This window comes from Ailuropoda melanoleuca, chromosome 17 (assembly GCF_002007445.2).
Source record: "Ailuropoda melanoleuca isolate Jingjing chromosome 17, ASM200744v2, whole genome shotgun sequence".
Classification (NCBI taxonomy): Eukaryota; Metazoa; Chordata; class Mammalia; order Carnivora; family Ursidae; genus Ailuropoda; species Ailuropoda melanoleuca.
The window spans coordinates 13,360,002-13,385,947 of record NC_048234.1 but is presented as its reverse complement, the minus strand read 5'-3'; the positions used below and the strand labels follow the sequence as shown (position 1 = coordinate 13,385,947).

General features: G+C 39.1%; 1 protein-coding gene across 5 annotated transcripts in view; it reads right to left on the bottom strand.

Moving 5' to 3' along the window:
• Positions 1 to 25,946, bottom strand: part of MFSD14B (major facilitator superfamily domain containing 14B) — a 55,408-nt gene that overhangs the window by 21,096 nt on the left and 8,366 nt on the right. For all 5 annotated transcript variants that reach the window (XM_034647379.1, XM_034647382.1, XM_034647383.1 and 2 more), the window contains exons 2-3: positions 16,886 to 16,981; positions 6,311 to 6,373 (exon numbers count right to left, since the gene is read on the bottom strand). In XM_034647379.1, the coding sequence (XP_034503270.1) occupies positions 6,311 to 6,373; positions 16,886 to 16,981 (159 nt within the window). The remainder of the gene's footprint in view (positions 1 to 6,310; positions 6,374 to 16,885; positions 16,982 to 25,946) is intronic.

Genomic DNA, 25,946 nt, shown 5'->3' with positions numbered 1-25,946 from the left:
TGCCTGAGTGCAGCGTGCCCTCCGTATTTTAGACTTGCTAGCCCCCATTTCATGTGAGTCCATTCCTTAAAATAAACTTTTAATATATGTTATTCATCTCTTAATACTAAGAGACTTAATACTAAGTAACTTCTGTGCATTGGCAAACTGTCAGATGCCTTTCTACATCTGATTCAACTTCCAACATTTTGTCCTTTTTGTTTTCAACGTCATGAAATACCATCTCTGAGAGTTCCTTCAATGTGAAGCATTTTGCTGACATCACTTCCCCAAGACATCTCCTTCATCACACTGTTCTCCTTCATGCTGATGAATTTATCTTTACTAAGTTCCTCCAGCTGTACGCCCCAACCAGCTCATTTCTTCTATAATTCTGCAGAGGTCCTATCTGAATTTCACCTCTAGCATTATCGGTAATTACTTAACTGCACTTCCACCCTTGCTGGCCAGTTCCTTTTCAATGATCCATTTCTTTTTTTTTTTTCTTTCAAGATTTATTTATTTACTTATTAGAAAGAGCCAGCCAGCGAGAGAGGGAACACAAGCAGGGGGAGTGGCAGAGGAAGAAGCAGGCTCCTAGTGGAGGAGCCTGATGTGGGGCTCGATCCTGGAACCCCAGGATCACACCCTGAGCCGAAGGCAGACGCTTAATGACTGCACCACCCAGGCGCCCCTCAATGATCCATTTCTGTACTGTCATATGGGTTTATCACTGGAGGCAAGGGGGCAACACAGCTACACGCTTTGCTGTCTGTGCAGGAACTGAGAGATGCAGAGTGACCGGGCACCAATGTTTTGAGGTGCCAAGCACGGTCACTGATCACGTTCTTCTGTTGTTTATGGAGTGTTCTGCGGACCGAGGAGCTAGCTGCAGTTTGTATTTTGTGCATTACTCACAGTTAATATACCATAGTAATGGAGATCTGAGCTGTATTGTTGCAGGGGGCTGGTATTTTTTAACTGAACTTGAATAACTGAAATTTGTGCATACTGGAACGTGCAAAAAGAGGGCTGCCTATACTTCATGTAGTTTTTAATGTTGTAGAGAAATTATTATGATGCAATTAGTGATTACTGATACAAGAACAAAGATAAATTGTTACAGTCTCTGTGTAAGCTGGATCTTGACTATTTAAAAAGGCACAGAAAAAGACTGGAAAGGGGGCGCCTGGGTGGCGTAGTCGTTAAGCGTCTGCCTTTGGCTCAGGGCGTGATCCCGGTGTCCTGGGATTGAGCCCCACATCAGGCTCCTCCACTAGGAGCCTGCTTCTTCCTCTCCCACTCCCTCTGCTTGTGTTCCCTCTCTCACTGGCTGCCTCTCTCTCTGTCAAATAAATAAATAAAATCTTAAAAAAAAAAAAGAAAGAAAAAGACTGGAAAGAAATATTACATCAACAATATTTACTGAATATGCCAAGAACTGTTTCTAGGTGCTGAGGACAGCAGTAAGCAAAGCAGACAAAAATTCATGCCTTCAAGTAGGTTCTAGTCCAAAAGAAAAAGGTTGAGAAGGACACAAATAACTACATAAAGCAAAACATATGTCAGAGGTGAAATTATAATGCTTTTGGAGAAAAACAAAGCAGTGAGAAGGACTGAAGTGATGAGGTTACATTATTCTAGACAATTGTCAGTAAAGGCTTTACTAAAAAACAACATCTGGGTGAAAAGCTAAGGGTTCCGGAGTGAGGTCAGAATCTGGGGGGAAAGCAATCAAACAGAAAAAACAGAACCTACAAAGCCCTCAGGCAAGCACAGGCTAAGGAAGCTTTGCCCAGAGCAAGGTCGGCAGGGAGTGCAGAAGAGGACAGGGGTGATGCCAGAGGAGAAAATGCAGTGTGGATGGGATTGGTTAAGAATGCCACAAGCTGGCTTGTATTTTATCAGGATCCTATTGAAAGCAGACCAGGAAGTGTTTTCATTACAGATCTATTTTGAAGGTACAACCACAGAATCTGCTGATGGAATGGTTTTGGGAAGAGAAAGGAGTCAATACTGACTCCAGGGATTTTGGTCTGAGCGAGAATGGCACGACCAGTAATTACAATGAGGAAGGCTTAGGAGGTCAGGCAAGAGGGGAAGATCAGGAACTTAGTTCTGGCATGTCAACTTTGAGATGCTTATCAGACAAGGAAAGAGAGGTGTCAATAAGGCCACTGGGTATGCAAGTCTGGAGTTCTGGACTAAGGTCTAGGAAGATATTTGAGATTTGAAAGTGGTTAAGTCTGATAATGTCATCCAGGGAGTGAGCGTAGAGATAGAAGAAACTTGTCCAAGGCTTGAGTCACCCATATTTCAGAAGTCTAGGGGATGAAGAACACATATGACTTGCCAGAGAGAGGGTTAGGAAAGACGTTAATTTGAAAACAAAATTAAAACAATCAAGTCACCCTATGCTCTAGCAATTCCAGTACCCCTTGGTGTATTCCTAGGGTAAGGTGACATAGGGCCACATGAAAACTTGTATACAAATGTAATGTTCACAGCAGTATTATTACTCAGGCCAAGAAGCAGAAGCAATCCAATGTCCATCACTAATGAACAGATGAGCTGTGAATGTTCATACAGTGTAGTATTATTTGGCCATAAAAAATGAAATACTAACATGTGCTACAACACAGGTGGGCCTGGATGACAGCATGGAAGTGAAGGAAGGCAGTCACAAAAGACCATTTTATAGTATGATTCCATATTTTTTGAAGTGTTTCAAGATTTTATTTATTTATTTATTGGGTGGGGGAGTGCGCACAGGCAGGAAGGAGAGGCAGACTCCACGCTGAGCATGGAGCCCAACACGAGGCTCGATCTCACGACCCTGAGATCATGACCTGAGCCGAAACCAAGGTCAGACGCTTAACCAACAGACACCCAGGCGTCCTAGTATGACTCTGTTTATATGAAAAGTCCAGAACACGCAAATCTATAGAAGCAGACAGTAGATCTGTGCTTGCCTGCAGCTGAAGAAGATGGGGGGAAATGAGGAGTACAAGAGTCCTTGTTTGGGGAGATGAAAACGTTCTAAAACTGACCGTGTGCTGATAGCTGTACAAGTCTGCAAACACGGTAAAGCCGTGGGATGTACACTTTTAGTGGGTGACGTGCATGGTGTGGGAATTTTATCTGAATAAAGATGCTGGAGAAGAGGGGCGACTGGGTGGCACAGTCGTTAAGCGTCTGCCTTCGGCTCAGGGCGTGATCCTGGCATTCTGGGATCGAGCCCTGCATCAGGCTCCTCTGCTGGGAGCCTGCTTCTTCCTCTCCCACTCCCCCTGCCTGTGTTCCCTCTCTCGCTGGCTGTCTTGCTCTCTGTCAAATAAATAAATAAAATCTTTAAAAAAAAAAAAAAAGATGCTGGAGAAGAAACCTGAAACTGGAGAATTCACAGACCTGTTTCCTCTTTTATATTTTATGGGTGCTCACCCCAAATACAAACTTTCTCATCCATGCATTACGACAGTAAACTTAACAAAGTTCAAGTTAACTGTGGAAAACCTACAAAGAAAGAAAACTACGCATCATCCATAAATCCATCTGCCTTAACGCTTCAGGTGCCTCCATTTTAACCACATTTCCCCCCTGTTCATATGCATGTATTCTGGTAAAAACAAAACCAAAACCTTACTGCAGTTTTACAACTTTCTGGCTCACACACCATGTGGTATTCTTCAAAAACGTGTTCTTCATGTGCCGGTATTACATCATATAGCTGTGCCACAAAGTACTTCTTCTAATTTTAAGGCATTTTAATTGCTCCCATATCTATTATCACAAACAGCCCTTTACCTGACTCTCTGAATAACTATTTGATTAGAATAATTTTCTAGAAATGGAATTGCTTTGTTAAAGTAAGTGAATATTTTGAGGTTCTTTAATCACTGCCTTCCAGGAAAGCTATACCAATTTATCTTCTCATCAACCATGTATGGGGCCAATTTACCACAAAATGAACTAGTATTGTCAGTTTAAACTTTTCTACCAATGTCTATGTGAAAATATAATCTCACTTCATTTGGGATTCATTGCTTACTAGTGATAAACCTATTTGAACGCTGACATCTCTTGGAAACTGCTAGCTTACATTCTTCCTTTCCCTTCTGGGATATCAATCATTTTCACAACATTTTACTTTGAGAGCACTTTTACGTACTCCTCCTTCTATTTCACATGTTGCAAACAACATTTCGTCATTTGTCTTAATTTTTATGATGGTGGTTTTGATTTACCAAAGTTAAAATACTTATGTAAATGACTCAATCTTTTCCTTTATAAATTCTTTTTCTAAGAAAAGAAAATCTTTTCCCAAACTGGTAAGAAAATGGTCACCAAGACTTCCTTCTAACGGTTTTTTGTTTTTTACATATTTCTCTTTGCAACATTTTATTCAGCACATGAAGGTATTGTGCTAATAGCTTTACAAATACTAGCTCATTTAATCTGTAAAATCACCCTGTTAGATCTTTTTTCTTTTTTAAAGATTTTATTTATTAGAGAGAGACTGAGTGCGGGGGGGGTGAGGAGGAGAGAGAATCTCAAGCAGACTCCTCAGAGCATGGAGACCAGTGTGGGGCTCGATCCCATGACCTCTGTGACTACGGTAACAAAAGCAATATGTGCAGAACAGAGATTTAAAGCTAAAGCAATCTGAAGCCACATTCACTTCACTCTGCTCACATGCACGTTAATCTTTTTTTTATTTTTATTTTTTTTAAATTTATTTATTTGACAGACAGAGACAGCCAGCGAGAGAGGGAACACAAGCAGGGGGAGTGGGAGAGGAAGAAGCAGGCTCCCAGTGGAGAAGCCTGATGTGGGGCTCGATCCCAGAACGCCAGGATCACACCCTGAGCCGAAGGCAGACGCTTAATGACTGAGCCACCCAGGCGCCCAAACATGCACATTAATCTTAACAGAGCTACACTTTGCTGTAGGTGCTATCATTTTATCCCTACCCCTGACACAATAACCCATCATTACAGGACAGAAGTCCTTATTAAAGCTCAATTAGCTGAAGTTCTAGATACTGAAGTGGAATAAGCCAAACCCCCTGTTCAAGCCCCTGAATCAAGCCAAACGCCTGTGCTTTGCATTTTTTTAGAATAACAGTGTGGGTGTCTCTAGGTCAAAGTGTAGCATGCTACTCAGCTTCAGAGTACTGACCTGGCTGCTTTTACTTTGCAGAACCAGACTAAAACACATTTTATTAGCTAGTCAATAAAATAACAAGATCTGTGGAGTAACTTCCCCAAGAATCTACTGTAAGGATAAATGTATGTTATATTTTTATCAGTGTGTTCTCTCATTTAGTTTTTCTTTTTATCTGTGCTGATCACAAACAGGTGCTTAAATGACTACATGCCAGATTCTTGATAATATTCCTCTTCTCAGTGAGTACTAAAAACTTCTTGCTTCAACCTTTATTTAAAATGCCATTTTAGGGGTAACCTGGGTGGCTCAGTTGGTTAAGTGTCCGACTTGATTCTGGCTCAAGTCCTGATCTCAGGGTGGTGAGACATCAGGTTCAGTGCAGAGTCTGCTGAAGATTCTCTCCCTCTGCCCCTCCCCCCACTCACGCTCACTCTCTAAAATAAATAAATACATCTTTAAAAAAATAAAAAATAAAATGCTGTTATTGTAAGCATTCTCAAATTCTTTTAGAAAATAGGAAAAGAATAAATAACATTCATTACAAATAATGCTGCTCAAAGATGCAAATTCAGCAAGTTACTAGGGTATAATTTTAAGTGTGCTCCTCAGCTCACAGGTCAAGTCCATCTAAGCTGGGAGGGACCCATCAGACACTGTTCCCATATACTATACTATAAAGTGGGACTAGAACACAACCTTCTATTTTAATCTCTTATTTACAAGCTTTTCTGAAAAATATCACATTAAAATTTAAACAATGAATTAAGGCTAATTAATTACATGGTCGAGAACTTAGTTGCGACTAGAACACAAACAAGCTTTGACAAAAGACTACCATATAGCTGACGAACTTGATGCTGCCTTCTTCCTCAATATAAGAGTCAATCTCCAAAGTAGACAAGAACATGATAGTGCAATTAAAAGCCTCACATAATTAAACTGTTTAGAGACTGCTGTGTACTTGTTAATAAAAATGAAGTACTGCTTTTACCAGTAAACCGTTCTATGCCTATGGACTTGGGTTGTATTTCATTTTGACACTGATAATCCAAGTGAAAGTTTAGAACAAATAGTGATTATTTACTTCCCATTTAAACTTCCAGAGTTAAACGACTAAGGATTCCTGCCTCTGGCTCCTTATGAACCACACAAAAACTGTTCTTACCTTTACACCTTGAATGAGACCATTCATGAGGAATGTGTGCTGAGGAAATGTTTCATGCAGAACCTACGAGAAGCAAACAAACATCAAGAGAAATTCAAAAACAAAATAAAGGGAAAGATTTTTGCCTCTGTTAATGTTAGGTTAGGTAAATAAGATGAAGCCTGAAATGAAAACATTTTAAGTATCAGTGAAATATGGAAAATATCCTAGAAGTACGAAAGCATAAAAAATAACAAGGCAGAAATCTAAATAAGGCAAGAACTACAAAAGCATTTGCAGCAAACATAAATTGTTAATTGGCTACACCCTTCACCACGAACAATTTCAAGCAAGTACCACAAAAGGTTACATAAGCTCAAGGATGAACATGCAGCCCAGCTTCCTGTGACTGAGGCAGTCTAGGAACCCTCAAGCCTTAAATCTGGATCATAGTTATTCCAAACTGGTAGCACCTCTGGATAGCTAACACAAAAAATCTAAAATCAATCCTGAAAAGGCATCATCTAGGCTTCAAATCAACCATACATGTATTTTTTTCAAATAAAATGACCAGGACATAATCAAAGGTAATCAGATACAAAAGGAAATAGGACACTATGAGCAAGAAACAGCAAGAAATAAAATACACACACACACACACACACACACACACACACAAAAAATAGAGACTCTCAATGACCTCCCATTCTGGAACTACTTAACAGAAATAATGTAAAATGAATATGCTTGGGGCACCTAGGCAGCTAGTTGGTTAAGCATCTGACTTTGGCTCAGGTCATGATCTCAGGCTCCTCATTCAGCAGGAAGTCTGTTGCCAACTCACTGGTCCGTGCACACACACTCTCTCTCTCTCAAATAAAATCTTTAAAAAGAAAAAAGAATATGTTTACTATATTCCAAGACATAGAAAATAAGCTTGAAATTTCTGAACTACAAACTGTAAGAAAAGTGCACAGATTTTAAAAAGAACAAAAATTCCAAAACACGGGGTGCTTGGGTGGTTCAGTCATTAAGTGTCTGCCTTCGGCTCAGGGCATGATCCCAGAGTCCTGAGATCGAGCCCTGCATCAGGCTCCTCCGCTGGGAGCCTGCTTCTTCCTCTCCCCCTGCCCCTGCTTGTGTTCCCTCTCTCGCTGGCTGTCTCTCTGTCAAATAAATAAATAAAATCTTAAAAAAAAAAGAAGGAGGAAGGAATTCCAAAGCAGAAAAAGTGTTCTGACTTCAGTTAGGAACTCACTCAATGGAGATGTTTAAGAAGATTAGACATGGCTGAGAATTACTGAACCCAAGAGAGTAACAGAAACTATCCAGGGGTGCCTGGGTAGCGCAGTAGTTAAGCATCTGCCTTCGGCTCAGGGTGTGATCCCGGAGTTCCGGGATCGAGTCCCACATCGGGCTCCTCGGCTGGGAGCCTGCTTCTCTGCTTCTTCCTCTCCCCTGCTGTGTTCCCTCTCTCACTGGCTGTCTGTCACATAAATAAATAAAATCTTTAAAAAAAAAAAAAAAACTATCCAGAACACAGCATGGAGAGACAGAAAGATAAAAAATAAAAGAGAAAGTAAAAGACATAGAGGATCCTATAAGAAAATATGATACAACTTTAATTAAACTTGTCTTGTAATACGAATGAGGCAGACACAACATTTCAGGAGCCAATGGCTGAGAATGTACTAGAACCAATGACAGACATTACGGCAAAGATTAAAGCAGAATAAATTCTAAGCAAAATAAAAAGAAATCCAAACTCACAATCAGAAAACCAAAACAAAACAAAACAAAAGCAGCAAGACAAATACAGACTGCCTTCAAATGAGCAACAGCTAAGATATCTTCATAACAGTAACCATGGAGCCCAGACAAGAAGCATGCTATCCTGTCATCAACATAACGAGGAAAAGACGACAAATGCCAACCTACAATTCTATACCTGGTTAAAATGTGCTTTGAGCACAATTTTTAACCTAGCAAAAACTTACAGTAGTGAGTCTACTAAACATATGGACTCCACCTAACGAGATTTAAAAAATGTACTTCCACAAGAAGGAAAATAATCCAGATGTAAGACCTGAGATACAACATGAAATAAACAGCAAAGACAATGGTGAATATAAATGAACAGTGATGCACACAACAAAATGATGTGTCTTATAGGTTTTATTCTTAATTGTGTGGAATTAGAAGACTTAATGACACTAGAATAAACGAGGTAAATAAGCATAAAGTGTTTACATTCCTTCAACTCATTCGTGTTGACACTGCTGTCCTGGATGAGGGTGAAGATACTGACATCAGACTTCAGGAAGGTCACATGGAATGCTATGAAAGTAAAATGCATTCACAGAAATTATTTCCAACCTTTCCCCTAACAAGATTATTCTTAAGGTTTAGGAAAGGTTTGTCATCTCAGCTAGTGGCATTTGAACTCTACCTCTCTGTACTGGAAAAATAGGAAAGAAAATAAAGGACAGCAAATATCTCAACTTAAAAATCTTTGAAGTTCTCAGAAAAATCTCAAAAATAACAAACTTCGTAGGATATAGAGAGAGAAAATTTTTCTTTAAAGAAAACGGAATGCAAATCAATATCAGAAGTACTTGACAGTTTCATTTGTTAGGTGCATCACAAAAATATGGTGAAACAGCAAAACACAAGAAAGTCAGTATATTTTTTAAAATGTCTCTGTGATCCTGGATGTGCCACTGGGTGTGGGTATCCACTGTCTCACAACCCTCTGTTCTCCCCGTATATATTGTCAAACTCAGGCTGAGCGAGTACAGACATTTCTCGGACTCCCCTTGCTCACAGCTTCCTCAGTTTCTGCCAAGGGGAACAGAAGGTAGAGAAGTGCCAGTGAATACACACCAACTCCGGGGCTGCCCACTTGCTGTCAAAGTGGCACCAGGGCCCATCCTCCACTGCCTCGGGCTCCGTCCTCACTTCCTCTAAAACAACGATACGCTCAAAACGACTGGGACACGCCTTCACTCGGGCAGATGATGCAACCCAGAACAGGAGACGACCACTGAAATGTGGCAGAACCGCAGCCATGTATGAACAATGGAGTGTGCCTTTACTGGGCGGTACTGAAACTAAAGAAATCGAAGGGCGTGTCTGGCTATGTGAGGGACCATTTCTGGGCACCAGTGCCACGACACAGCAAGTTCCTCTAAGAATTTTCAATCTGTGCTTTTCAAAACTCTTCTATGTTTTCCTAATGGGGGGGGTAGAGAAGCAAGCAGCTAAATCTTACTGAATAAATAAGTAAAACAAAACAGGTCAATTTAAAAAAAGCTAAGCCTTCATAAAATAAAGCAGCTGTAAAGAAAACAGCACTATTCTACCCATTTTTTGATAAATTCAAAAAAATTAAATATAGTATATAATTTAACTACAAAACACAATAACTGTTACCATAATAAATTAAACCTAATGATAAAAAGTCTATTACACATTTCTGATAAAATCAGAGCTTTCATTTTTAACATCTTCCTACATAAAATAAAATGTAAGGAAGATATTGCCTTTATTCTTCGGGACTATTGTGAGCATTAAATATAATGATATTTCCCTTTTTTAAGATTTATCTTTTTGACAGAGCACAAACAGGGGGAGCAGCAGAGGCAGAGGGAGAAGCAGACTCCCCACTGAGCAGGAGCCCGATGTGGGGCTCGATCCCAGGACCCCGGGATCATGACCTGAGCCAAAGGCAGCTGCTTCACCGACTGAGCCCCCCAGGCACCTCTATAATGATATTTCCTAATAACTGAAAGTTTCGAGAGTTGAATTGGCTTCTGGTAGCTAATAAGTGACTGCATTTATACATACGTATATATGCTTACACATTACACACACGCACACACGGTTGTATTTCTGTACTTCCACCTAAAATTCCACTGACAGGAAACTAAATTTATAGTATTCCTGGGAAGCTAAGAATAGTGAGGCACTTCTGGATGATACACAGCAGACGGGAAACCCTGGAAGAGTTGAAGCAACAATAACATGTGAAGTGGGGAAGAAAAAAAAAAAGATCTTTGAAAACATAAATTTTCCAGAGTCCAGGAAAAAAACCCAAACAAACAAACAAACAACAAGACCCAGAACAGGAGTAGGAGGAAAAACATCCATAGTTGAACAGGTTTTTAAAAGGTTATAAACTAAGCTTTTGGTATCTTGCTCTCAAAGCTGCTGACCTCCGTATCTACGCCCAACCTAAGAATCAAACAGCAGAGTTCTGTGCACGGAGACTACTAAATGGGGTACCCACAGAACCAAATGGGTAGTATTAAAAACTGATCATGTCCCAGGTCCCTTATGTCTGCCAAGAGTAGCATAAGGCCCTATGACCACACAATAAACTACTTCGTCATTAGAGGGATCTCTGAACCACCATACTGTCACAAATCAAGAGCTCCTACAAGCAATGTGTGCATCCAATTCTGAGGAACAGGGCTTTCCACCTGGGCTGGAGAGCCATACTCCAACTACCGGAGGCGTCTAGGGCACAGGTGGCAAACTGGCAAGCTGATATTCTTTCTGATTTATATTTGTGTTTTCCAAAGTACACTAATTGTCAGTGTGTAAATTTCAGGAAAAATCATACTCCATATGATTTCCTAGCATGTCACAAAAGTCAGAAGATTTCAAAGCATGGGGCCTGAACTGGCACATCACTGATGAGCTGAAGAAGCAGACAGCGGCTGCCGCAGCGGAAGGACCATGTACTCCAACCATAACACTCCCACCCTACTTCTGACATCTGCATTGCTTACCTAGCCCCAGAGGACATTCGCTTTCACAATCTCCAATCTAACCCCTGATTTGTAAACATAAGCATGTATACAATTCAACAACAAATCTGAGAATCACTGAAAGGCACAAAAAAACCACAAATAGGAAAAGATAATCTACCTCATTGCCAAATAACCAAATTATGGTAGGAAACAGAAGGAAGTTTTAAAANCTGCCAAATAACCAAATTATGGTAGGAAACAGAAGGAAGTTTTAAAAATAAGTGTGAGTGTCCTTTAAGAATCAAAAAAATGCTACACACATTACAATGTGTTGCACAGGAACCTGCACCAAAGCAGAACAGAAAAGTCAAAAAAAGTCTTCACGAACTGATTACAGGAAAAAGCACAGAAATACAGAAAAAGGAAGAACGTCAGAATGGATAAATATCAGGGTAAATACTGACCGTATAAAATATTACAATGTACTGTAGTGTTTAAAAAAATACAGAATTTAGCTGCACAACAAGAACGTAAAAAATAGAAGAGAAATGCATCTCTCCTGAAAGATGCCAGAACAGGTAGACAAAAGACATCAGTGAATATGTAAAAAGACACCAAACATAATTAACAAATTTAGGGGCGCCTGGGTGGCACAGCGGCTAAGCGTCTGCCTTTGGCTCAGGGCGTGATCCTGGCGTTACGGGATCGAGCCCCACATCAGGCTCCTCCGCTGTGAACCTGCTTCTTCCTCTCCCACTCCCCCTGCTTGTGTTCCCTCTCTCGCTGGCTGTCTCTATCTCTGTCGAATAAATAAATAAAATCTTTTTTAAAAAATTAACAAATTTAACATACTTACCATTATAGAGAATACTACTCCAGGGAATACTTGTTCTTTTCAGATCATATGGAAAATTTATCAGAATTAACCATATCCGCGTATACAAAACAAGCTTCAACAAATTTCAAAGAACGGAAATGNCAACAAATTTCAAAGAACGGGAATAATTCATAATATGATCTCTGATAATACAATCTAGAAAAGTCCCCAAATGTTTAGAAATTAAGAAAACATACTTGCAACATCTATCAGCATAGGGAATATAGTCATTAAGACTTTAATAACTTCACATGGTGACAGATGGTAACTATCGTGGTGAGCATTTTGTAACGTGCAGAACTGTCAAACACTGTTGTACACCTGAAACTAATATAATATTATACTGTACTTCAATTAAAAATAAAAAAATAGAAGAAACTGTCTCTCTCGCTCGCTCTCTCACAGACACACACACACACACACACACACACACACGGGAATATTGTTCAGCCATAAAAAAGGAAGGATATTCTGCCACCTGAAACAACATCAATGGAGCCTGAGGGCATTTTGCTGAGAGCTGTAAGTCAGAGAAAGACTAATATCATATTATCTCATTTATACATGGAAGCAAATAAAACAAAACAAGCTCACAGAATCAGAGAACAGACTGGTGGTTGCGAGGCAGGGGACGGAGGGTGAAATGGGTGAAGAGGATCACAAGTACAAGTCTCCAGTTATAAATATATATCAAAACTGAGTGGGATTTATGAAAGGCTGGTGGCCTAATATTCAGAAATCAATATAACTGGGCGCCTGGGTAGCTCAGGCAGTTAGGCATCTGATTTGGGCATGGGTCATAATCCTGGAGTCCTGGGATCAGAGTTCCATGTCCGGCTCCCTGCTCAGCAGGGAGTCTGCTTCTCCCTCAACTCCCCCCCACCCGCCCCGAGATCTCTCTCTTTCTCAAGCTCTCTCTAATAAAATAGTTTAATAAAAAAAAAAAAATCAATACAACTGACCACATTACTCAAACAAAGGAAAAATCTAGTTATCTGGTTATATGCAGAAAATTAATCTGATCAAATTTAACACTGTTTAGGATAACTGTAAGCAAAACAGGAATAGAGGGGAACTTCCTTTCTCTGACAGAGTATCTACAAAAACAATCTACAGCAAGTAACATAGTGGTGAATTTTAAACTTTAGATCACTTTCCATCAGAGATCATCTATGAGATAAGGATGCCTACTATGCTTGCTTCTATTCAACACTGTACTGGATGTCACAGCAATGCAGTAAGAAAAATAAAAAGGACTGGACGGAGTTAAAAGCTGTCACAAATATCTGAATGTGTATGTAAAAATCTGCAGATGAACACTTAGGATTAATAAGTGAATTTAGCAATATCACCAGGCACAAGGTCAAAACACAAACTGTTTCCTGTAGCAGCATACGAGACAATTACCCGTCCCCATGACTACCCTAGCCAGTGAAGCACCAGGCGTTCGGGGACTGACTGGGAACTTGCCATCAGTCCTGGCATCCTGGCTGTGTAAGTAACAGCCCCAACGCCCTGGAATGCGAACCAAGACCTAGTTAGAAAAGCAGCAATGGGACGGGGACGACCATAANGACCATAAGCAGGGCCAAAGTCCTTATTTCCAAAGGGAATGGCATCCATCTGCCTCATTTATCCTAGAAGTTAGAGCCTCCATTTTTTATTGCATCTCATTAATAGCCTTTTTTATTTTGCCTTGATTAGATTTTAGTTCTTTTATTTCTCCAGAAAGGGATTCTCTAGTGTCTTCTATGCTTTTTTCAAGCCCAGCTAGTATCTCTATAATTGTTACTCTGAACTCTAGTTCTGACATTTACTTACATCCATACTGATTAGGTCCCTGGCTCTCAGTACTGTCTCTTGTTCTTTTTTGAGGTGAGTTTTTCTGTCTTGTCATTCTTGCAGAACGTGGTCACTTTTCTATTTGTAGAACTGTAGCAATTCTCTTAGGTCTCCGGGTGAGTTCACAGGTGTTCAGAATGACTTGATAGCCATTCAGCTCAATTCCTGGGACCAGAAGAAACTAAAGTCTCCTACCTCTCTGCCCTCTTGGGAAGTCTCCAATTCTACACCACTTCCAGCAGAGCCCTTCTAATGACTGCTAGGATGCAGTCCGACTGGACCAAATATTAATATGTAGGTACTGTTCTGTATCCCCACCTCCTTACCTCAGACTGGTTTTCTCACCTGACGGAAACAGGACAGAGTGCTGGCCACTAGTTTTAGTTGGAAAAACCCACACATGAACCATCATCCTAACAGTTACAACACAGCGGGTGACAGATATAGGAGGCCAAACCCCAACATAAAGGAAGAGGATAAACGAACTCCTGCTGTAATGAAGTAAACCCTAAATTTTGTCCCTTATCAAACAACCTAACATTATCAGTTCTCTGTCCAACCAGAAAAGGCAGGTCGTAGAGGGGCTATGCCAGAGAAAATCTTTTTTTTCCCCCAAGAGGAGGAAGGAGCTAGCCCCACCCCATCAGAACAGAAAACAGAGGCAGCAAACTGTGGTATAAAGGCTAATGGAGATAAACAGTAAAGGTCACTTAGCTTAATTTAGCAACACCAAGAGCTCAGAAAAAAAGAGAATGTGGGCGCCTGGGTGGCTCAGATGGTTAAGCATCTGCCTTCCACTCAGGTCATGATCTCCAGGTCTTGGGATCAAGTCCCATGTCCAGCTCCTGCCTCAGCAGGGAGTCTGCTTCTCCCTCTCCCCCTGCTCTCCCTCTCTCTCAAGTGAATAAATAAAAATCTTAAAAAAAAAAAAAAGAAAGGAAAAAAGAGAATGAACCCATCTATTAACTCAGCAACACTTCTTCTATGACAATATAGTGTGTCAGAGTGATGCTAGCAACCCTGCACTCCTCACACGTTTATTTTAACCAAATCTTTGCAAGCAGCAAAACCACTCAGAAACTGCAAAGAAGAAATAAAGCAGCAGTTCTAGCTGGCTTCTAAGGCTGCATTCCAGGGTCTAACGAGGACAAAGAACCCCTAGGAAAATTATCTGCATTGGGCAGTAAGAAGAAAGGCACATAAAATTAAGTAATTAAAATTAAAAGAGATCTGACAATCTGGTCTAGGGCCAAAAAGGTCCCCAAAGATTTAAACTGTCTGGAAGGTGGTTTTAGAATTTCTAAAAAGGCCTCAAAAACATTAAAGTATTCTTTACTTCGCTTTGAATTCTTACTAGAACATGATTATAGGATGAAGTCTATACTGAGAAACCTGCTGAACTACTACAGCAGATTTCTGGTTGCATTAGAAAAATACTATTTAGGGGCGCCTGGGTGGCACAGCGATTAAGCATCTGCCTTCGGCTCAGGGCGTGATCCCGGCGTTGTGGGATCGAGCCCCACATCGGGCTCCTCCAAGGAGCCTGCTTCTTCCTCTTCCCACTCCCCTGCTTGTGTTCCCTCTCTCGCTGCTGTCTCTATCTCTGTCGAATAAATAAATAAAATCTTTAAAAAAAAAAAAAAGAAAGAAAAATACTATTTAAGACACTTAACACACAAGCGGGCGGGGGGGTCAGGGAATTAAGTAACATAGTTCCTTACAATGAGTAGCCTGGTGTGTCTATATTCATACTGAAAATATGTCTCAAAGAAACAATCCCTCAAGGCCACATGTGTGCCTACAATGCATATACTTATTATTCAAAGAATATCTATTGAGCACCCACTATGTCACAGGCAGTCCAAAACAGTGGTGAACACAGCAGGCTCATGAAATTTAAAATGGGGACCACTTACCCCCATTAACTAATAACCAATTACCTTCTGTAGTAAAGCATTAGGAAGAAAAGGTAGCGTAATGAGAAAGAATAAAATAGCGGTTTAAGAACACAGGCAATCTTTTAAGTTGACTGTTCCATCCAAGCTGTCATTTTAATTAATTAATCAAATTTTATTTTAATTGCACCAGAAGAATTAAAAATAGCAAAGTCTTATGTAAGGCTAATAGCCACCCTTTAAAGTTCCCTGTTTTCTAAAGCTAATCCAAAGTTGATCTGTATCCAAAGGGATTCGGATTCTCTGGTAAGGCAAAATGGTGACTGGGAAGAGTTCACCACCACTGATTTTTAAAGAACAATTTAAGACAACTGAAATGTAAGGCCAATTTAAAAATATCTTTTTCTTCAATTTTAAGATATTTTTATTAGAATTGTTAGTGATTGGGGTGCGACTGGGTGGCTGAGTCAAGTAAGTGTCTGACTCTTGATTTTGGCTCAGGTCATGATCTCAGAGTCCTGAAACTGAACCTCGTGTCGGGCTCTGTCCTCAGCCTGCAGTCTGCTTCTCTCTCTTCCTCTGCTCGCACACATGCGTGCACATGCACTTTATCTCTCAAATAAATAAAATCTTTTAAAAAACTAAAATAGTAATTAAGCACTCAAAATCTACATGCCAATCCTTTCTTAAGCATCTCCCTTCCTCTAACCACAACACATATCAAACATCTACATTCTTGCTAAGAAATTCAGTACAGCCTCTGCGAAGAAGTGGCTATAGGTAAGTTACCTATCAAATATGGAAATCTGAACATTCTTATAATGATCACTTTCACTGTTACAAGGTACTTACCAATCTATTTACTATGTTCTCAGTCAAAGGCCATTACATCCATACAAAGTAAGTTACAAAGTTCAACAAAACATTGCAATAGTTTCCCTAGTGCATCTTCATGGTCTTCCTAAATACCTACAGTTCACTCACAGCACTTCCAAGATTCTGGTTCAGTGGGAGGGCCTTGCTGCCCAAGATACTGAAGTGCAGCCCAGGTGTCTTGTTGCAGGTAGTTCACAGTCTACACAGTGGACACAACCCAGTGGAATAAACAGTCTAAAATCGCTGTCAAGAGGTTCTCTCAAACACAAAGCTAAACATTTGGCCCTAGGGGTAGTTGCTGAAGAGTCTCTGATTTGCTTTCATGAACAAGGACCTGTTCAGCAATACTTACAGTTAACATTGGAGTTGTCAACAAGCCCCACGCAAAGAATTCAAGGAAGATGACAATAGCAGCATGGTATACACTTGGTCTGCCGAAGCCTTGTAGCTAAAAAAGGAAGAAAGTTATTATGAAAAATAGCAGACAGATAAAAGAAATCCATTTTGCTAAAATGATATCTAACACACAAAATAAATGCTGCATAAAATAAGCTTAGGGCCTATCCATATAATATATGATAAAACTTCATTCTGTGGCATCCCTGATTCCTTACCTAGCCACAGAAGGTGCCAAAGTTACCATCAATGCAAATAACTGAGCTCTGGTTGAGAATCAACTAAGTCTTTAAGAGGACTGAGGTTCCAAGACCCGACTATTGTGTCTCTTACTAATTATATGTTCCTCAGCAACTTGGCCTTTCTAAGCCCGGTTTCTCTAGGTATGTAAAGAGAGAGGTGGGCAAGTGGGTCACTTCCTCAAAAGCTTCAAGGGCAGCACAGATGATTTAAATGATGGAGGAAGGAAGAACAATAAGGAAAACACAGTCCACACCAAGGGGTCAAAATCCAGCTTTCTGTTTCTGATATCTATTCTGTTAGTTGTCTGCAGTTTAAGACTTCTGGAGATAAATCTAAAATTCTCTTCAACTTAACACTGATTCTGTGACAATGCTTATTACAAGATTAGGTGCCTTACTACCACCTGGTAGTAACAGGAAGTGATGCTTGCAAAAGACTGTAAAACCCTCACTATTCCTATGCTTATATTTTTAAGTCTTTAAAAGGTAGTAAGTAAATATGCATCATTTCACTGGAATCTAATCATAAGGAAATGATCAGACAAATCCAGACTCTGGGAAACTCTACAAGATAACAGGCACAGTCTCCTTAAAAATGTCAATGTCATAGAAGATGACAGTAAAGGTCAGGAGACTCATACATCTTGAAAGAGGCAAGAGTCACAATGACGAAATGGGGGATCCTGGACTGGATCCTGGAGGAAAAGGGAATAAAGGATAAAATATGAATATGGACTTTATATTAGATAATCATATGGCTGTTCTTGATGTCTGCAACTTACTATCAAATGGTCTGGCAAAAACAACAACAACAACAACAAACAAAGGTACATATACTTCCTAGAGCAAATGTCAACAAATGCTAACTGCTGAATTTAGATGAAGGGAATATAATTTTACTTTGAATTTTTTTGTAGTTTTGAAAATTTTCAGAGCCAAGAACAAATGTTATTAAAAATATAAACTTGTAAATTTCTAAATTTTTGCAATGTCCAATGAAAGGTACCTTTAAATGCCATTAAACAACACATTTGCAAAAACAAAGCATTTTACAAAGTTTAAAAGAAAAAATTTAAGTATCCAATAACTCACCCCTTCCAAACCAAAAGGCCTTGAACATAACCTTCAAAAAGTACTAGTTTTCAACAGTCCTTTACCAACAGAATAGTGAATGGAAAGGGCAGGAACTACTCAGCCTCTGCCCGTGATTAAGTCGTTCTAGCTGCTAGAGACAGAAACTTTGCCGTTACCCTTGACTGCCCCCTCACTGCCCTCCATCTAACCCTCTACCATTTCTGGCCCAGGTCATAGAGTGGCTTTCTACCCTTCCTCCTTCACCCACTGCACAGCAGCCACAGTGTCCCCATTTAAATGTAAATCAGATCCTGGCAACTCCTCAGCTCCACCCTCTCAGACTTCCAGGGCATTCAGCCCCACCCACATCCCACTAGTCCAAGGAGGTCCCACGCCTCCCTATCCCCTTGTTAGGCTCTTAGTGTTTTCTACAGGATTTCCAGCAAACTTTACGATTCATTTTTGTCTACTGCCCATGAAATGGTAATTTAAATGCTATGAAGGGAAGGATTTTTGTCTCTGTTCAATGATGTAACCAAATAGCCCTTCTCTCTGAGATGGAAGAAGGATCTCTTCTTCAGAGACTAACATCTTTTCTCTGATCTTTTAAACAGCAAAACCCAAAACGCAGAAAACTTTTTGAAGCAGACAGCCCAATTTTTTCAACAAGGAAATGGTGTGGGCAAAGAAAAAAAGACAAAGGAGGGAGAACTATGTTAGTATATAAATTAAAAGAAATTTAGGAAAATATTAACCAAAAGCAGTATTGTAGGACTTTGGAGTTTGACTCAAACTACCTGGAAAAAAGACAATTCTGAGACAATCATGGAAATTTGAAAATGAACTGGATATTAGCTGGTTCTAAAGAATTATGCTCCTTGTAATAACGGTATTGAAGTAAGGTGTGTTTTTAAACAATCCTTATAGCTTAGAGATACACACTAATGTATTCGTCTGTAAAATGTGAGTTATGTTTGGAATCTTTTAAAATCTACAGGAAAAAAAACTGTATAAGTGGTGGCAAAAACAAATTTTAAAAAAAGTAAATTAGCGTATACACATTTACTAATAACTTCTAGTTATTTGGGTAAAAATTCTGATAGTCACCAACCCCACACTACAAAACAATTGCTTCTGAACACTGTTGTGAACCTGTAAATAAATAGCCCAACTACTGCTCTTGAATCATTTCATTTATTAAGTATCACGCATACAAGAATCTCAAAGAACTCTGAAAACAGTGCACGACAGGAAGCATAAGAAGACAACTCTATTTCTCATTTGCAGTTTCCATGGTTTGGTGCTCTCGTAGGCAATGAAGCTCTATTTATGGAGACCAATGGGATAGAGATCCATGTGGTGGCAATGCTGATTACACATAAAAACAGATACACACTTTAATCTGTGTGATGTATTTTTAGGATATTACACTATTTTATCACCTTACAAAAAAACCAGACAACCCACCTTTTTGTTTACATATTATATATTTAGATGTATCAATTAGAAATTGTTTAACAAAGACCTCTTCTAAAATGCAAACACTTCCTCATTCTCACCTCTACACAGATTACTTTAACTATCAACTATTCCTAGCCAATACCAGTGATACATGAGAGCAATGTACTATGACAGGCAGGCAGGCCTTGGTATGGTGCGAATTTTAGCGTGGGCAGTGGAATATAAGGAGGTGACAAAAATAAATCTGCCTTCCTTCCAATTCTTCCTAAGCTCTTGGTGGCCAGTATGCTGATGAAAAAAAAGTATCACAAGTTTCTCCCTTAAATTATCTGAGCTCATCAGAAAAACTTTAACAAACCCTAACCAATTATTTGCAGTTGGGCCTGATCTAGTGCAGGCTCTCTGGATCAGTTCCAAGTCTCCTCTCTCCATCTGCCCTTTTATACATCAGTACAGAACATCTTGAGAGGTTTAGATGATAAGTATGTGGTGATGTCTTTATTCATTCACACTACCATCCCTCCTACAGAGGATTACAATGGTCTCTTATCTCTACCTTGACTTCTCTTCCCAGCCTTCTCCAAATCTTTCTTGATACCACATTCAGAGTGATCATTCTAAAATACGAATGTCATCCTACGACACCTGCAGAAGACTGCAAAGACTGAGCTACAGATTCCAAATCTCATTCCTGTGCACATCATCTTTTTGCAGTATGACTGTGCTGCCTATGCCATCAAAAGGTGGAGTCTATTTCTCCACTTCCTGGATCTGGGCTAGCTTAACAACTTGACTCAAACCAACAGATGTCAGGTGAAGTGACAACACGGACTTCTGAACTTAGGCCTCCAGACGCCTTCAAGACTGCATGGAAATGCCTGCTCAGCACAGAAGGATGAAAGCATAAGAAGTCCTGGGCCAACCAGTGAACAGCCATTACTAGCTGCTTGAAAGAGGAACAAGGCTGTCTCAGGTCACCCAATTCCATCAAGCATGCAAATGACTACAGAAGCACGAGTAACTCCAAACAAATCCAGTGAAGAACCCCAAGCTGACCTTAGCCCAAACAATGGTCATAAATGGCTACTGTTTTAAAGCCACTAAATTTGGGGGTAGTTTCTTATGTAGCAATCATTAAGTGATACAACCCCCCCCCCGTGATTAAGTTTAAACTCAAAACTTTCTTGAGATCCCTTTTGTAGTTCTCCAATCTCATCCCTCAGTCCACACATAATTGTGAAAACCCATAAAGGGAAACCTCTCTAAAACGGAGACAGAAGGCCCTCCCACCAGCACGCGAACTGATGACTCTCCCAGCATACTGAAGTTAGCCTGTAGGTGAATAAAAGACATGGTCCTCAGCATTCTGTTTAAAAGACCGTACACTACGCATCATAGGAAATATTCAGCATTGAGTATTTTTTTTTCTAATTTTAGGAATTAACATTGTATTGCTTGAGAGGGAAAACAACTTCTAGACTCAGTCCTGTTAACTAAGCCTACCATAGTTCTCTCCCAAAGAGAAGTGACTAGAGGTTTAACATCACTCTGGCTATTCAGAAGTTTATAACTAGTCATCAAAACAAGACACTGTGCAAAACAAGCATTTCCTGGGATTTCATTCGAAGTAGAACACAGCAACCAACCAATGATTCACTGCACACACGTCGCTAAAAGTCAGCTGATGAGCCTCAATACAAAGAGGCAAAATATCAAACTTACGAAAGCCAGTATTAAAGGAATACATAACTGCACTCAGCATTTTTTATAAAGCAGGAGACAAATGAGACTATTATCTTTTTGCATTATTTTTATAGAATAAATATACGTAAGAAATTATAACTGTTACACTAATATACGAACACTGTAAAACCTTAAAGTAAGGGAATATACACATTTATTCCCATAGGTATTCACAATGTTAGAAATCGGTCATATATTTTTATGCATGTACATTCACATGGTAAAAACATACTTTTTCATAACTGGTAACAGAATATACATGTTGCCTTTTTTTAACCTTTATCTATTTATCTCCACATCACTGCATGCAAATCTTCATTCTTTATAATAGCTATACAGTATTCCACTGTATGAATGTACCATAATTTTAACCATTCCACTACTGATCTTACTATGGAGTTTCCACTTTTAATGTTGCTACAATTAATAGCTTTTATTTTTAAACAATTTATTGTTTTAAAGATTTATTTATTTTAGGGGTGCCTGGGTGGCACAGCGGTTGAGCATCTGCCTTCAGCTCAGGGCGTGATTCCGGCGTTGTGCGATCGACCCCACATCAGGCTCCTCCGCTATGAGCCTGCTTCTTCCTCTCCCACTCCCAGTTCTTGTGTTCCCTCTCTCGCGGGCTGTCTCTAATAAATAAAATAAATAAATCTTTAAAAAAATAAAAAAAAATAAAAGCCTCAGAAGCTATCTTAGATTGGAAGAGCGCAAGGAAACTTGAGAACAAAGTGCTAAATCCTGGTTTAGATCCTAAATTAGGAAAAAGAAAACATTAGTAGGAAAAATGGTGACGTTCAAAGCATATAAATTAGCTTAAATTAGTATAGCAATGTTAATTTTTAGGTTTGGGGAATTGTACCATAGTTATCTAGGACACTAACATTTGGGGAAGTTTGGTGAAGGATACACCAGAACCCTGTACTGGTTTTGCAACTTTTCTGTAGGTTTTGAATTGTTTAAAAATAGAGTGGGCGGCTCAGTTGGTTGAGCATCCGACTCTTAGTTTCAGCTCAGGTCATCAGGGTCTTTCTCCCTTTGCTCCCCTCCCACAAACGCCCCCCCCCCGCTCTTGCACATTCTCTAAAATAAATAAATCTCCTCACCCCATTTCCTAGTAATGACTAACATACTTTCTGTATCTATGGATTTGCCAATTCTGGAATCATATACAAATGGAATTCATAAATGAACATGTGGCCTACTGTGCCTTGCTTCCTCCATTTTTAGCATATTTCCAAGAATCATCCATATTCATCATTCAATTTTATGGCCAAATAATAGTTCATTACGTGGATATATTGCTTTCTGTTTATTCAATTGTAATCAATTATAATTAAAATTGAACCAACTGTAATCAAAAAGCTGTACAGGGGCACCTGGAAGGTTCAGTAGGTTAAACATTAGGCTCTTGGTTTTAGCACAGGTCATGATCTCAGGGTAATGAGACCGAGCCCCCATAGGGCTCCACAATCAGCAATCAGCACAGAGTCTGCTAGAGATTCTCTCTCCCTCTGCCCCTCCCCCTGCTCATGTGCACTCTCTCTCTAAATAAATAAATAAAATCTTAAAAAAAAAGCTATACAAACTGTGGGTGAAAAAACTACTTCAACTTACTATATCAGCTAATAAGTTAATAGCTCTAACATTTAAAATGTTTCCAAAAAAATCAGGAAGCCTAACAACCCAACAAAAAGATGGGCAAGAAATATGAACAGTTCACAGAATAAGCCCTTCAACAATTTTATTCATAATTAGAAAAATGCAAAATCAAGCTACACTCAGAATTCCTCACTATCAGAACGGCAAAATTTCAGAAGTTTGACAATATGATCTTACACTGCTGATGGGGATGAGAACTGGAACAATGTGGCAATATTTGGCCAAATTACTTGTGTATTTATCCTCTGAAGCAACAACCCCACTACAGGGATTTCTCACAAAGACAATACGGCAAAAATATAAAGTGTCATGTGCACAAGGCTAGGGGAACACTATAGGAGCCGAACAAACAAAACAAAAAGCAAAGGAGAGAATAATGTGCAATGTGTAGTACNCCTTTTTTTTTTTTTTACCTGAGAGAGGATCAAAGAATATGAATACCTTTGCACACACATTTATTTGCTTAAACAAAACACAAGCTGTCAAGATAAATAAGCACCCATGCAGTTCCATACAGGAAGGAGAGAAGGGAGTGAAAGCGACACGAGGGAAGCTGTATTTCCTCTGCTGCATCATACACTTAACTGAGGAACCAGCAAATGCTTTAGCTAACTCTAAAACAAAATTAAATATGTCAATCTACCATATAGTGTCGTGGTTTAGCTGCTTTAAAACACAGAATTCGAATGAATACCCTTAGAAGCTATATTCTAAGGATAAACAGAAAATCAAATCAAACTATGTTAAGTAATCATATTGGTGGTAATAACATTGTTTTTATTTTTTGCAAACTTTCCAAATGTAAGTAGAATATAAGTCACCATGCTATTGTCACTAGAAACTGAGATTTTCACTGTAAGAGAAAAGATACAAATATAGGGGCGCCTGGGTGGCGCAGTTGTTAGGCATCCGCCTTCGGCTCAGGGCGTGATCCCGGCATTATGGGATGGAGCCCCACATCAAGCTCCTCCGCTATAAGACTGCTTCTTCCTCTCCCACTCCCCCTGCTTGTGTTCCCTCTCTCACTGGCTGTCTCTCTCTCTGTCAAATAAGTAAATAAAATCTTTAAAAAAAAAAGATACCAATATAAAATACAGTATAGTAAATATAAAATATAGTAAAAATTTGAAACTCTAAATTTGGTTTAAAAAATACACACATTATGATCTACATTGCCTTAATGAAAAATAGTTAGAATTTTCTAGTTCTATCCACTGAAAAGACCTAGAAAAAAACAAGCAACCCTACAGGAGTGAATACCCCCAGAGCCCCAAACTGTGGTCTTCAAATATCATTTCCCACTAAAAGAAAAGGGGACTTTTGGACAAATTCCAGGTTTGGGGCAAAAAACAGAATGATTCTGGAACCTATCTTGCCAAAAGCAAAGATGTTACTGAAGACTACAGTCATATCAAAAGGATTCAAGAGCCAACCTGAAAGAACCCCCACAGGGCAAAGACTGAATAAAAAGAGTAATATCTGCCATGGGTTGAAAACGTTATCATATGTGTTCAACTTCACAAGTCCATCAATCTTTGCAGGAAGCTAGAAAACTAAGCCATTATTCTGGAAACTGCTAAATAAGGAGAGGGCAAAAGGAAGCATTTATTCTGTTTTTCTGTATCATAAGATAACCGAACATTTGACTAGGAAAAGCGTTTTTTTTAAAGAATTTTGATAATGAATGAAGGAATGATTAACCTAAAATCCTGCCACCTTGTAACCTAATATAGTCAATCTAGGCAACAACCATTAATGGCTGTAAAACCATTAGGTGAAAGCTGATAAGGCACTTTACAAGGGAATAATCAAGCTGACAAGAACCTGATCAATTAAAACATCACAGAAAGAGTCAAAGGTTATTTGCAGCACGATGCAATACACAAGAAATAAACCACTTATAAAGTATTCTTGCCAAAATAAAACAAACACAAAGCCTGAATTCAATTTAGCAGCTATGTAAGGACCAGTTTAATGATTTCTGAAGAGTAACCTGTAGAACTGTTAACACTGTTTGAGAATACCCAGCTCTCCATAGCCTAAGACTGCAAATAATTCTAAAATATTTGCTAGTTAGACTTTTTTAATGGTTACATCATTTTATTTTGCATTTCCGTGATTACAAGTGAAGGAGAACTTCCTATGCTTTTTAGAAAGTTGTATTTCTTTGTTTACTAACTGATCATTCCTTTGCATGTTTTTTCAATGAAGAATGGAATCTTTCATGTTGATTTATAGGACTTCTTTACAGTCAATATCAAAGATATCTGTATTATGTAACATTAAACCATTCATTCTCCCTCACCCACTGGCATTCACACCCTTTAAAAATAAAAGGCACCAACAGACAATTCATAATAATAGTTGGAGACTTCCCTACCCACTTCTAATAATGAATAGAACAATTAGAAGATCAACAAGAAAGTGAAGACTTTAGTAACACTACACTAACTAGACCTAACATTTCCTGAACACGCCACCCAACTACAGCAGTTATGTTCTCATGTATACATAGAAATACCATCAAACAAGTCTAAATAAATTAAAAAGACTGAAATCATATAAAGTACGTTCTCTTGACCACAATGTAATGAAACTTGGAATCAACATTAAAAAATATGGAAAATTCACAAACATGTGGATAGTAAACAACATACCTAAATAACCATAGGTGAAATAAGAAATCACAAGGAAGATTGCAAAAACTTTCAGATGAACAAAAATGAAAACACAACATATCAAAGCTTGTTGAAGGCTGTTAAAGCAGTGCTTACAGGGAAGTTTATAGCTGTTCATGCCTTATTATAAAAAAAAAAAAAAGATCTGCTATCAATA